Source organism: Plectropomus leopardus, chromosome 21, assembly GCF_008729295.1.
Source record: "Plectropomus leopardus isolate mb chromosome 21, YSFRI_Pleo_2.0, whole genome shotgun sequence".
NCBI lineage: Eukaryota > Metazoa > Chordata > Actinopteri > Perciformes > Serranidae > Plectropomus > Plectropomus leopardus.
The window spans coordinates 13,526,342-13,541,003 of record NC_056483.1 but is presented as its reverse complement, the minus strand read 5'-3'; the positions used below and the strand labels follow the sequence as shown (position 1 = coordinate 13,541,003).

Below are 14,662 nucleotides of genomic sequence, written 5' to 3'. Positions count from 1 at the left end.
TTTTCTTGTAACATTTTTAATAATTTCTTGCTATTTTTTGGTGTTCGTTCTTCTCTGAATGTTTTTAAAAGAAATCAAACCAATATGCTCAGTGTTCAAAGGGTCAAGCCTGTGTCCTTATTTAACTAAATGCACTTCTGACACACTCACATGTTTAAACATCACTGAAGAAAGGTCTTTAATGTAGTCAGAAACCTAGGTTTGTCTTAATCATAATATTGTAAACCTTCGACCCAGATTGGATCCCGCTCCCCTGCTTTCTCCACATGTAATGATTTAGGATACATACAGGTGCTGTGTTTGGTTACACAACACTGGCACATAAAGAGGAGATAGACAAGATAGAGGAGAAGGGAGGAGAGGCAGTCCGACAGCTGCCTGCTTGGGTAACACTCCTGCAGGACCCCCTGAGAGGCAGCCCAGCCTGGGGTAACGTCTGCGCCCCAGTCGGGAAGGAAGACTTCAAACACGAGGCCTGTACACCCTCCACCCCTCTGCAGCTCCCTCTCCTGCTGTTCTGCTGAGCTCCATGGGGGATCTCTGAAGACCATCCCAGCAGTCACCACACCATGAATCAGTCCCGTATATCCTCGTGCTGCCAATACGTTTCCCTACTGTCGCTCTCTTTTCTCTAATTTATGCCTATTTTCAGCACGCCACATGGATAAACACAGGAATGTGTGCAACATATAAATAAATGCGCCCCTCACCACTGGTCCTCATTAGGACTCCCACACAGCCCCCTTCCTTTATCCTTTGTTTCTTTATCGCAACTCCGCTGGCAGCAAAAATCCACATACCAAAGACATGGTCAGATGCCCAATTAATTGTAGTCCAACTGTCCAAATTTTTGTTTCTGTAGGGAGGGATTGGGTAACCTGATGGTGCAGTTACCTGTGTGCGGTTTTGAATCTGGCCTCAGAAGATAAAAAACACTTAAGAGAGCCAGCATGTGACCAAATGGTGTTTAGGTGAGGTAATGTCAGTCATGTGAAAGGTCTTTTCACAAGGAGAATCACAGGACTACTGTCTCAGTGAAAGAAGTCAGTTCAGAGAAAAGTTATGAAAAAAACTTGACCTTTGCTTTCGCTAGATTACAACCTAAAAAGCGAAGGGTTTTTTAGGCACACCAAAGAGGGCTGGCAGGCCTGGTACAAATCACGAGAAATAAATCCAGAAAACATAATCTAAAAAAGTAGGCCTCATTACCTGAAAGCATGTCTAAAACACATTTTAATCCTGATACACTATGTTCAACATGTCACATCAAATCAACCAAAATGTGCTCCTGCTGCAGAAAACCCAAGCAGCCACAGCTGACAATCTGGGAGACAGGGCCCCCGGGACCCTGGGTGGCTCAGCTGAGGACATTACTGCACGCAAAGCTACCCTGCACACACACAAATACACACAAACACACAGAGTCTGGTGGCAGACAACAGTCACCCTGTCATCTTCGATTGTGGGTCGCTCATGTTGGACCAGCGACACCTCACACACAGCTCAGTGGGCCTCGGCCCCCCTGGTGTCCCACTGCCGCCACAGAGGGACTGCCAGAGAGTTACTTCAGCTCTGCAGAACAAATACAGAAATCAGCCTGTCTAAAAAGCATCTAGTGCTGTCGAAAAAATGTCTAAATATATCCCACTGCCACTGCCTTTAATTTGTTCTTGTAATTCGCAGATATCAATAGAGTGAGAGCAGATTTAACCGAGGAAAATGGATATAACCTTGAGGGAGTTTGAGTAGACAGCGAGGCTGGAAGTTTGTGGTCATGGAGCAGCATATGGTTTTCAGTCTGACAGTGCTTCAAATGAGTAGTTACCTAAAAATAAATCAGGGCTGGCAATTAACATTCATAAATTGATTATGAGACATGTAAAAGTTGAAATTAAAAATAACAAAATTAATATAAATTCATTTTCTATTGCGAAAAATAGCAGCAGAAAAAAAAAAGAAATCTGCACTAATGCGGCTGTCTGCCTCGCCAGAAATTGATTAGCACATTCTCAGTTCACACTCTAGCCCCAACCACAGCGCAGAGAGAGAGACACAGACAGACAGGGAGGGAGGGAGAGGACATTCACATGTTTATTTTGTAATTTGAAGGCATTTACTGGAGGAGATGTGAAGGGGGATGTCTAATACACGGACAGACACGGACCTATAACTTATCACATTTTGTCTGAGTGTCACTATCTCAATCAAGTAAAGGTGTAAAAAATTTAGAGCCAAAAGAGGAGTTTATGGGTTGGTTTGCGCGTAGTGGGTGAATAAACTAACCATTTCTCCCCTCTGCTAAAAATTAACAACTTGCCTACTGGGTATGAAGATCTTTTAAATCTATGTTTATGTTGAAATAAAGAGTTATGTCTCTTGTTGTATTGGTTTGCCCTCTTATTGACAAAATGCTAAAATAATATGTGTCTGAATAATTTGAGCCAAGCTCATAATAGTTGACTTGAATTACACTAAAAACTAGGTGTGAAAATCGTTTTAGTTAACTGGTATAAAAACGTCCCGAGTTTTAGCTGACAAAACAGCATGAGGAGGAATTAGTGCACTTTTATTGAGACTGGTTTCTCTATCTGAGTCAACTGCCCTCACAAAATGTTTTAGCAAAGAAATTAAAACTGATACTGAAACTCAGAAAAACTAAACAAAGATAATACTTTTTTAACAATAAAAATGAAATTGAAACTAAAAGCAAACCCTCTCTTGAAACTGAAGCTAAACTAAATTGAAAACTAAAACTAAAATGAAGAAAAACAAAAACACACCTGTCACACCTAAATAAACCTACAGCTAAATATGGAAACTGAGAACATGAGACAAGTTTTAAATTAAATGTACAAAAAGCAGAGTTTAACATCGGATTTGCAGCGCTTTTGTTTGGTCAAAAAAGCTGTCAGTGCTGTATTTTTTTCTTCTTATCTGTTTGATTTAAGATTTTAATTAAACCTACTGTAACCTAAAGCTGAAACTATCGGCAAAAATCATTTAGAACCAGTATGGAGAACATGTTGACAAACATCTTTGGCTTCAGGCGAGTTTCAGCGAGTGCAGCAGCCAACGGGCTCACATGTGTTTGGCAGATGGCATCGAGGAGATGGCACAGAAGGTCAGAAAGAGCACTCAGCTGTATATCTCTCACACATACAGGCCCTCCAGGAATGTCTGCACAAGGCCAAGGATTATGGCAACGAAGCACTGTGATGTGTGTTAATGTGTAGTCGCTTCTGTGCGTGTTTGCACTCGTTGATAAAGAGCAGAAGATTGTTAAAATTACACTGACAACACCTCTGTTCTCGATCACTATTGTTTACTGTCCAACAGATGTCTGTGCAAAGGTTTGACTCTCAGATCACCAACTCTGTACCTTTAACAGGTAGTTAATTATCTTTCAGTATTAACATCTGACCCAGTGCGTAAAAAATACACACTTCCATTCGTGCCCGAACTCATTGGTGATGCCCTTGGAAACACGATCTGGTGTAACAGGAGCTGATTGCATTAGCTCCTGTGTTTAAACTTCACCCCTCTATAATGCAGTGGTCACTAACTGGACATTTACACGTACCCAAAATGAAGTGGGTTTCTCCACACAAACTGCTTACACACAGATGAGTTGTCACTAAATATTTACACATACACACTGGCTAGGGGTTAAATGTTGTGTAGCAAACTGAACCAAATGACAAAACTAGCTATAGCCTAGTAATAGGAATATGTAAGGCGAATAAATGTTGTTACAAGGGGTCGACTAATATTGGTTCATCAGGGCCGACACTGATACCAGTTATTAGTACTTAATGGGACCGATAACCGATATTTGGAACCGTTATGCATTTACAATAAAAATGAAATATTTCTGCCGAAAGTTATATAACAAACTCCAATACTAAACATTGTTTATATGCCTTTAACAAATGTTGAAACTTTTAACATCATATAGAGCTAGTTTCCTGCAACTTTTTTTTTTTTTTATAAAGTTCAGTGAAAAAAGTGTGAATGAATAAAAATCTCCCTGAGGCCATAAAGTAAAGGTTCCTCCCATGCTAACACTTTGCACCTTTGCATGTACTACAGACGGCCTTTCTGGTGTTGGTTGAGTGTAATCTTCAGACTCTACCATTGATTCATTTTATTGGCCATCATTAAAATAAAACACAAATACTGATAATCAGCAAAATCCCAAATATCCGCCCCGATAATTGGCCAACTCCTAGTCGCTACCCTTGCTAATCGCCACCAGAAATACTACTTAAACTTTTTATTAGGATACCAGGAGACAAAGAGGAGGAACTGGCTTGCGAGACTCACCAGAGGCTCTATCCTTTACTCTTTCACACACACACACACACACACACACACACACACACACACACACACGCTCAACTCACATGCATATCTGCATGACTGTTACAAGACCAAAGCTTTCTGCCGATGTGGAAAACAGAAACTATGTCCGAGCCTTTACACACACACTCTTTCCAGCTGGGTGTCTTCTAGCCAGGCTGAACAACAGAGGTGCCCATAGGCCTGTCATTAGTTGAGCACACAGGAAATCCTGAGAAGCCTGGATGTATGTGAGTGTGTGTGTGTGTGTGTGTGTGTGTGTGTGTGTGTGTGTGTGTGTCTGTTGCGTGTGAGTCAGTTTGTGTGCACCCTCATGCGTGAGAGTTACTGAATGAGTGTGTGTAATCAAATATAGATTAGCCTGGAAGTGAAATACTTATTTGTAAGCTTTTTTTTTTATAGTGAGTTGGTGTCTTTTGTTGCAGAATAATGTGTAATGTTAATATTTGCACAATGCAAAGTATCACTATTCTTCAGCTATATTTAAAATATGACTTTTTTTTTGTTTTTGTTTTGTTTTAGACTGGCGACTACCTTGTTTTGAAATTTCTGTGTTATCAGAGAAATAAAATGAAATGTCATTAATAGGAATATCCCTACATGGTAATATATGTAAAGTCTCAAACATATATTTCTAAAATTATGCAAATATAAACTGAATTAAATTGACAATTACATTTCCTAAGGATTGTCAGTTTAGCGTAACATATGCTTGTCCTGCTTAAAATGTAATTTCTGGGACATGTGCTACAGTTTGTGATGCTATAGTGAGTCAGTTGTTTTTATAAAGTCGATCACTTTTGGTTGGAGGGCACTATATGTTCACATGTGACTGTTACACACAGCACTAAAGTCTTTCCTAGCCAAGACATTTCTTAAGTTTTAATGGTGGAACACAATTTAGTAAATTACAAGTTTGAAACTAGAAAAGAGTTAATAGAAATTTTGCACACACATTTTCTTCATTAATCTCCTTTTTGGCTTTTTCTGGCCTATATTTAAGTTATTAGAAGCAAGATGGGGATGGAAAGGGGGATGATATTGGAAAAGGAGAGGGAGTCAAACTGTAGGTATTGCAGTTCTGTGGCACGTGCCTTAGCCATGAGGCTACTGGCGCGCCTAAACAAATTTAATAATGGATTTATTAATAGTAAGTGCAACCCATCGTAAGGCAGAGGGAGAGAGGGAAGCACTCAGGGGTGAAACACATGCACACTATTTGAGTCTTAAATCAACACAAAAAAAAGTTTGTCCACAAATTTCAGTCTGTTCCTTGAAGCATTATTTATAGTAAACATACTTACCATTGTTACCACTGCTGCTGTTCAACAGTTAGCTGATTCAAGATCAGATTTTATCTATTATTTGATCTGTAACAAAAAGTAAGACGTTTTGGTAGCATGTGTGTTCTTTCTAAGTTATTGTTTTATGCTTATTTAACATTTACTTATGTGTAATAATGAATACTAGCATGAATACTTCTATTTACAGCCCCACCTCTGACTTGCTCGTGCTGCACATAAAGACAAACCGCATAATAAACAACAAGACTATTGAAATAATCAGAAACATAGAAGGTGACACTAATGTCCATTATGTGTTTGCAAAAAACACAAAGAGTTGCAAAACTTTAAATTAAATCAAATTCCAACACTGTCATAAACAGTTATAAATAATCCAGATCCTGCCGATTTTTCATCGAGTGCTGTTTTTCCAACTGCAACTTTAATTTTCACAGAAAATCACCCATAACTGCAGCTCATATCCTACACATCTTTCCGTCACACATCATGGGTAGAGAGGTGTGGAGAGGATTTCCCTTTGGATCCTGATCTTAATCAATTGCTCTGGTCTGACACAGACCTCCATGACAGAGCAGATAACACAGCAGGAAATTCCCTCAGTGGTGTATAATAAAACAAAGTGGAGTCACCAGGCATTACTCTGTGTGTGTGTGTGTGTGTGTGTGAGTGTGGAGACAGGCTCCAGGAAAGGCTTTTATCACATTACAATGTCTAATTACACAGATAGGAGCACAAGGTGTGTGTTTGTGTGTATAGGTGCCAAGGCCAACATGTGGAACAGCAAACACGTGGATCTCCTAATTGGCAACTCAGAGACATGACAGATTGATCTGAATGCCTGAGACCCTCCTACACACAGAGAATACACTCTTCACAGCCGCCAGTGTCCGTGCACTATCACAGCGAAGTCGTCCAAATGTGTGACGCCTTCAGGCCTACTTTGTTCAACAAGTGTTAGGGTTTGGGGGGCTGCTGAGGGTGACCCCTTATTGTTAGGTGCTCCCTTTGTGGTCGCACTCCTCACTGTACTGAGAAGAGAAAAAGAAAGGCCTTCCCTAACAGTCGGTCATGCCCCAGTGCTCCTGGCAACAACAGGTCCCGAGGACGCAGACCTGCCTGGCCTATATTGGCTTGGCTCTCAGTTAGCGGTGGCGGCACTAGCCCCCTGTCAGCTGTCCCATTCAGAGCCGGGCGGGCCTTTTAATAAGCTTTGAAGACTGCTGAATAAAGGGGCGTCCCATGTTTAGATGATAGAATGTAAGCAACTGGTTTTCTGCTTGGGCAACACAAGACAAAGAGCCTCCTTCTGAGTATGCCCGAGAGAGAGAGAGAGTGAGTGAGAAAACCAGAGAGGGAGGGAGAGAGAAAGAGGGGTCCGCCACAAGGATTTTCAAAAGTGGGATTACTTTGATGGATTGAAAATCATACAGAACTAGTGGCTGTGTTTGTGCGTGCGTGTGGAACAGAGGCTTGTTAAGGAGAAATGTAATCAGTGGTAATTATCACAGGTGGTTCTGATGCCCTGGTGTGTAACAATAAAGCCACAGAGCTGAAGCTGTTGTGATAATTAGAGGATGAGATCCCTGCCAAAGTCTCCTCCTGACTTGCCTTATATACACAACATGCTCCACTTCACTGAACCAGGATAAGCAGAACCTAAAGAACAGAGCCCAGCTGATATTATCTGCCGTTATTGTGTTGTAACAGATATATCATCATTGCTGTTTACTGTGCGCAGGCAAAAAGAAACTGCAGAGCAGTAAACTGGAGCAATAAATGATTTATTAAAAGCATTTTAATATATATTTGTTTTTAGTTTTCTCAATTCAGGTTTATGCTTTTTCATTTTTTTTTATGCTCTCTCTTGCTGAGGCTACGATGCCTGTGTGCTTCGTACCTGGATGTACTTATGCCAGCAATGGGTTTTGCTCATTCTTTAGCATTCCAGCCAATAAAAAGACCAGGAGCTGCTGGATAAAACCTTTACAAAAACTTTACATCTGTCAATGGAACAGAGATAAGTTACCTGGCCAGCCAACTGTTGTTGGGGATGTATATTGTGCAAGGTGAGAGAAGTTGTTCACTTAGCTGTTTCACTGAAAACTAAATGACAAACCTCCAAACAATTCTCTTGACTTGCAAAATTAACTTTTAAAATCCGCAAACAACATGCATTATTCATGCAGTCTTGCTGTGTGTATTTTTTCTGAAACAAGATCCCTGCTTTATTTTATGTATAAGAAAAAACAAATGGTACTCGCCATAGTGTTATCAGATTTTTATTATTCTTTTTAGCCTACTATTATTAGGTGAAGTTGCCCATCCATCAGAGCATTAAGACTGGTGTATGTGATGTTGTTTTTTATGTTTTTTATGCAACTTGTTGAGAGCTAAAAATTGTGCGCATCATGGCTGTATGAAGCCCAAACTGTTTAAAATATTTGCAACCAGCTTCATGCGATAGCGAATTAAACTACTGATACCAACTGCTTGCCAGCTAATGCTAAAATAACTAAATTATAATCCCACTTTTTGATGTCCACTTTGATTGATACTTTTTGATATTTACGTACCATTCTCTAAGGGCATACAACAGGTGTGACACTCACCCTCCCTTCAAATGCTTACATAAGTACATGCACACACATACCTGGTCATGGCTGGCTTGAAGGGTGCTCCCGGTGCCGTGGAAAGTCATTTGCACAGGGGAGAGGGTCAGATAGGTCACAAAATCCTTACCACTCTGCGCGTCACTGTACTGCACCTGGAGCAAGGGGCAAAGGCAGGCAAACCGAGTTACCCCAAAAGTAAATACAGGAAAAGATCAATTAAAGCACAAAAGACAAGAGAAGTGAAGCATCTCAAGTTTTCAGTGGGATACAGTCTCGTGTTTTTGGAAGTGGCTGGCTTGAGAGTAAATCTTGCATGTCTAATTGCCACCACAGAGCATTTATGGACAATTACACCACACCGTAGAAAGACGGCAACGGCTGGGAATGACTATAAGAGTGTGTGTGTGCGACCGAGGGGGGGCATCAGAGGGGGTAGTGATGACATCACTGGTGACCCCTCATCACTGGGAGGTTAACTCTGCAGGCATTCCTAAATGCTGTGCAATCAGGACTGTTATGACATGATGCTCCTCTGGGACAGTCTGCTCCTGAGATCCAAGGGCTTTGGTAATACTGCCTGCTTGTCTGCCCTACTTCTCACTGCCTCTCACGCGTGTGCATTTGCATGTGTGCGTCTGTGTACAAGTGCATGTGTTTGCCTGGCCTACTTATGCCCAGGACAGCTGCAGGCATCCTAATAAATGGCATGAAAAACTATGGGAGCTAAAAGGGGAGAAATATCTGACTGATGCAGAGACACAAAGGACAGAAGGAATAAGAGAGAGAACATCACTGACTGAAAATGCTTTCACACATCAATAAGCAAAAAAAAGAAGTACGCTAGAAGGTATGGAACAACATAGCTATGAACATAAGAGAGCTTTTAGCTACTTCTAATACTTCACTTCAAACTTCAGATAGTTCAGGCATAATAAAAAGGTGATTTCCGAGCCATGATGAGTGAAATTTGTTTGAGCCGACAAAATGAAGATCGTTATCGTGATGCATAAATGCATTTTACATTAATTTGTACATTACTGTATAATGCTGACCACAGCTATTCTAGACAATTCTTGTAGTTTCAGCAGATGTGCCACAGCACATTTTAGCTAATAGAAATATGTGCCTTGTCTACTTTTGATGGAACCACGATACGTTGCACAAAGCAGATCAAGTTTTCCTGCTTACAGGCACTGTATGTGAAATATAGATACAATATAATTATGAGGATGAGTATATCTTTAACAACTAAAACACAGCTAGAAATCTTTAAACCATGTATTCACAACTGGAATTTCAGTGGTATTGACTACGGCACAAAAAAATAGGAAATAACAACAATAAAAACAAGTAAAAAAGACAAAAAAAGAAACCACTTAACTGCATAGCCTACTTACTTATGTTAGAAGCACATGAAAAAATTGAATAAATCAACAAAAATCAGCAAGTCTACAAAATCTTTCAGTCAAAGTTCTCTGCGCTCCTGGAGTGGTATCACACCGTGTGGCGGATGGAACAAAATCAGGTCGCAGCTGCGCCTGATGCACTTGCACAGGCTCCTTTACATTCAAGATGGTGGCAAAGATGAAAAAAATGGGGAATAATTCATCTTGTATCATGTATTACTTTAGTCGATTCAATTAAATTCAATTTCATTTATAAAGTCCAATATCACAAATCACAATTGGCCTCAGAGGGTTTTACAGCATACAACCTCTGTCCTTGAACCCTCACAGCTAATAAAGGAAAACTCCTTAAAAAAAAAAAAACAAAAAACCTGTCATGGGGTAAAAAAAAAGACATATACCCCAGGAAGAGCAATATTTTTTTTCAACAGTTATGAGTTACTACAACCACAAGAGGTCCTTGAACATACAGTCATACATGTGCACACAAAATATTAGGCTGATTGGTCCAGTAATATTAAAGATGAACTGCGGATAGATGGATATATACACGCTCCGACATGCTCACACACAAAAGACCAACAGTACTTCCAGCCCTATGCCTGGTGGAGATAATATTATAGAAAAATGTGTTGAAAATGTTTAACATCAACATCTGCTGAATTTATATACAATGTGGGTGTCGGTTTGTGTCTGTGTATTTTTGTTGGCTGAGGAGTTTTAAGTTATTACCTTCTTTAAATCTACAGAAAATGTATGTCACAACATGCAGTGTGTATTGTGTGTATTTTCCTTTGCACATATTAACTATCTTATCAGAGTTTTTGGTACAATTTGTAGGCTATACATGCTGAACTGTGTGTATGCACATGCACGCACACGCACACAAGCCGCTGTATATGGTCTGTGACTGAAAGCTTCCAGAGCAAGTTCTGTGTCTCTCCGAATGAGTTATGAACATATGTGGAAAAGCGTGTGTGTGTGTGTGTGTGTGTGTGTGTCTGTGTGTGTGCTCCAGCCAGCCAGACACATGGACGTCTGCCCATTAAGACATGGACCCATCATAACATACACAAACGCACAGATATGAACATGTGCATGCAGGGATATGCACAAACGTGATGTTAAGCACAGTGCGTGAGCAGACACAGTAAGTACTGACGTGCATGTGCACACACACACCTGCTGATGAGGAGATGGGCCCACAGTGATAAATTGTGGAATGCTATCTGTTATGTGTATGAATGATGAATGTAGTAAAGTGAGCCGTGGAAAGAGCCTTCTCTGACAAGTTAATCTCCAATAAATTTTCCAGACTTCAACATTAAGGAGAGGGAGAAACAGAGAGGAGAAAAAAAAACAGGAGGGGCGCTTTTTAAAGGGTTAGAATATAATTGTTTTGGAGCAAAATCCTATTTCAGAATTTTAAAAATGAATGAATGAAATCAAACTACAGCTTTTCTATTCATTTTTTAAACCTGGGTGAGAAGACATACAGAGCTGTGTTTGTGCTTGAAAAGATATGAATCTTTGTGTGAGTGTGTGTGTGTAATTGTCCAGCACACTGGTTCATTTAAGCAGTATAAAAGCCTATGGTTGGGAGCTTGTGATGTATGGTGTAATCATGCTGTCTGATCAACGGGCACTTTGTTCAGTTCATCTATTGCGAGCTGTCTGGCCTCCAGCTGAGGGTGAGGCCCATCGTTGGCGCTGGAGGAAACAGATGCTCTCTCTCAGTCTTTCATTGTAAAGAGATATATGCTTGGATAGATCAAATTTCTAATATTTTTCTCCCATTGTCTGTGAGTGTGTCTGCACACAAGTGTGTACATTCAGTTGATGGAAACTACGAATTACATATAAGTATCCTTGACCACAAGGGGTGAAAGATCAAAAGGTCCCTTATGTAACATAGACTTTGTGCTACCAAATAACAATGGAAATGTTCCTTTGGTTGGGTTTATATTTATAATTAAATACATAAAACTTTTATATTACATCAGCAATTTCATAACCTTAGATTATGAAATGCAGGTTTTTAAAAGCTTTGCAAGTACAACGTTTGATGTCAGTGTTCAACATCTGGTTTTGAATGGCGGCATTTAGTGTGAGAAATCAGGAAGGCAAGGCCCTTTTTCTGGAGTACACAAACTACCTAACCTATAGGAATCTTGCTGGTTAATGATCCCATAGCTGTACTTTAATAACTGGTCTTTCTTTGTCAATGCCATTTACCCTGAAAGCTATCTGTAGAGAGGGGATCCCTTTCTGAATTTCCTCTTGAGATTTCCTCAGATTTGTAGGCTTAGCACGGACAAGAGATCTGTCCACCACTTTGTTCCAGATTGAAATATCTCAACAACTACTGGATGGGTGGCAATGAACTTTGTTACAAATTTTAATGGCTCCCAGTCAAAGTCAATTGTAATGAATTTGCTGATCCCTTGATTTCTCCTCCAAAGCCACCATGAGTTTGACATTTGTGGTTTTGATTGGCATATTTTATCAGCTACTTGATGGGTTGCCAAGAAATTTGGTGCAGATGCTAATGTTTCCTGCTGGATGAGTTAGAGTCGCTTTGGTGATCCCGTATCTTCCCTTCTAGTGTCATCGTGAAGACAACATAAAAAATAGTCCAAATCTTTGGAGTGGATCTGATTAACAGGGTGGAAACAAAAAATTATTTTCCACTTTTGTTAACATTGTGAGATAGGGCATTTGGTCTTCTCTGAGCTCTGTGCTCTCTCTCTGTGCCCCTCTGGTTTCCTTCTATGCCTAAATGTGTCTTTTCTATTTCCTCATCATCTTAGAGATCTTTAACTTGGTCTGGACAAAATGCTTTTGTAAACCTGCAATGTGCATTGACACACTGTATGTGATTTTGAACTATACAAATAAACATGTCTTGCTTCATCCACCAGCCAAATTATGGTTAAAACAGCAAATTTGGCAGATCATCAAACGCCACCTGGAGGTCTAACTTTTGTTGTTGAAATTGTCAAAGTTCCTGGTTACTTTGGGGATTTTCCAGCAACTCAGACCTACAGGCAGCAAAGAAAGTTGCCTATGTGCCAGCATCAAAGAACATTATGGCATCATCTCATTTGCGATGATTTGGCGGAAACTGAAATAACGAGCATCTTAAAAACAAACCGTCTATTCTCCCATCCAGGCCGTCTGTTTTGAGTGCATGTTTGTATGCATCTGTGAGTGCATGCATTCTAAACAGGCCTAACTAATCATCCCAGGTCCCAACTCAGAAAACAGCCTCTAATCCACTTCCTTTAAAGACAAAGAAGCAGGAGAGTTACGCAAGGCCTGCGATTGATCGGCGGCACTAACGTGGAACGACCTCTGACATCTGGCTTCTAAAGCTGGATGGCTCCTCTTCAAATGCTCCTCTTCATTCAAACTAACACGAACATGCACAAACTAAAAAGCAATCACAGCCATACCGCTCAAGAAGCCATGCTCCAATTTATGTTAAGTGCACAAATATGCATGCGCACACCCACAAAAAGGAATCCAAACAAACACGAAGGGGTGCACTCAAACACACAATGGAGATGGATGCATGTGTCCATATCGTTAGGACTGCCTTACACAATACTGTCAAGGTAACTGCAAAAACAAACAGTTATTAGGTATGCTGTCATGTTATTCAAGTTAAACCACAGAACAAAAGCACTGCAGGAATAAGAGCTTGATTCCAGAATAAGCAAGTGCAGGCTGTGAAGACTCAAGGAGCATGGAAATAACTCTGACTTTACTATAATAAACAAGCCCTCTTAGCTGAGGAACGCTGTCATTGTTGGTGAGAAGCAATTAGAGGTCCAAGGCAGGCCACTTCAGTTGAGACAGCAGAGGTCAAGAGTGTTTAAAGCAGACTGTTAATACACCTTTCACTTCTTCTAATGGCAGGAGGTTAAGGGCAAACAAAGCTGCCACTCTCAAAACTTTGAGAGCACTTTGCCCAAATAACAGAAGGAAATATTAAGACAATGAGACAATGTAGTGATTTCTAATGAAGCCAGTTCAGTATGGAGAAGTTGGTTTTATAGAAAAGGTTTTCTAAAGAAATACATGTTAAAATAAATGTGTAGAGTGACCAGAAAAACAGACACTGTTTAGACACTATTAAGTTAGGGGTTATCTAAGGAAACAGCTCAACACACTGTAAAAAAACACTATTTTCTTTTTTCTTGAGAGTTAGGTGAGAAGATTGATGCCACTTTAATACACCATATCAGCTAGTTACCTTATCTTAAAGGTATGGAGAAATCAAATATCATGATACCTTTGACCAAATATCTCAACATCAACATGGTGGGGTTGACGATTGATGCTCTCACAAAATACTTTTAGATTTTTGATAAATAATCATCAGTAATGCGCATAAAATGACGTGGCTATAAGCAAATAACAGAACAGTCTGGTAAGTTTAGAAACTTGCTTCACTTTACTGTTAAGCAGCCTTAAAAACCAGGAAAAGACACTTATGATAAAAATCTTAGCCAATATCTAGTCTCTTTCATGATATCTAGGGCTGTTCCCTACTCAGAATTATGTCAGTCGAATCAGAATTTGCTGTTCAATATGAATATTTGACTATTTGCACCATTAAAAAAAAAAAAAGAAGACTTTTAGCATTTGAATGGGGTTCAGAAGGATGTTTAAAGTGATGGAGGCATTCATGTCATGTAATCAACAAACCAAATTAATCCTGTGAATGCATGCTAACTGCACTAACAACGAATCTGAAATGTGCAACATCATTTTTTTGCCAACACAAGATATCAAACAAAAGCCTGAGATTTAATTGTATTAAGCAGAAGATAGTGTTACAGTGCTTATTCTGCAGCTTAATCTGTGCACCAACACATCCCCAGAAGTACATCGCACATTGACTGACAAAGAACAAAAAACAAAAAAAATAAACACTCAATTCAAAGAATCTCAGTTGACTGAGGGGTCTCTTACT

General features: G+C 39.9%; 1 protein-coding gene across 1 annotated transcript in view; it reads right to left on the bottom strand.

The window, feature by feature from the left end:
- Positions 1 to 14,662, bottom strand: part of stau2 (staufen double-stranded RNA binding protein 2) — a 103,771-nt gene that overhangs the window by 28,345 nt on the left and 60,764 nt on the right. Inside the window, exon 13 of the mRNA XM_042510548.1 lies at positions 8,314 to 8,427. Within this exon, the coding sequence (XP_042366482.1) occupies positions 8,314 to 8,427 (114 nt within the window). The remainder of the gene's footprint in view (positions 1 to 8,313; positions 8,428 to 14,662) is intronic.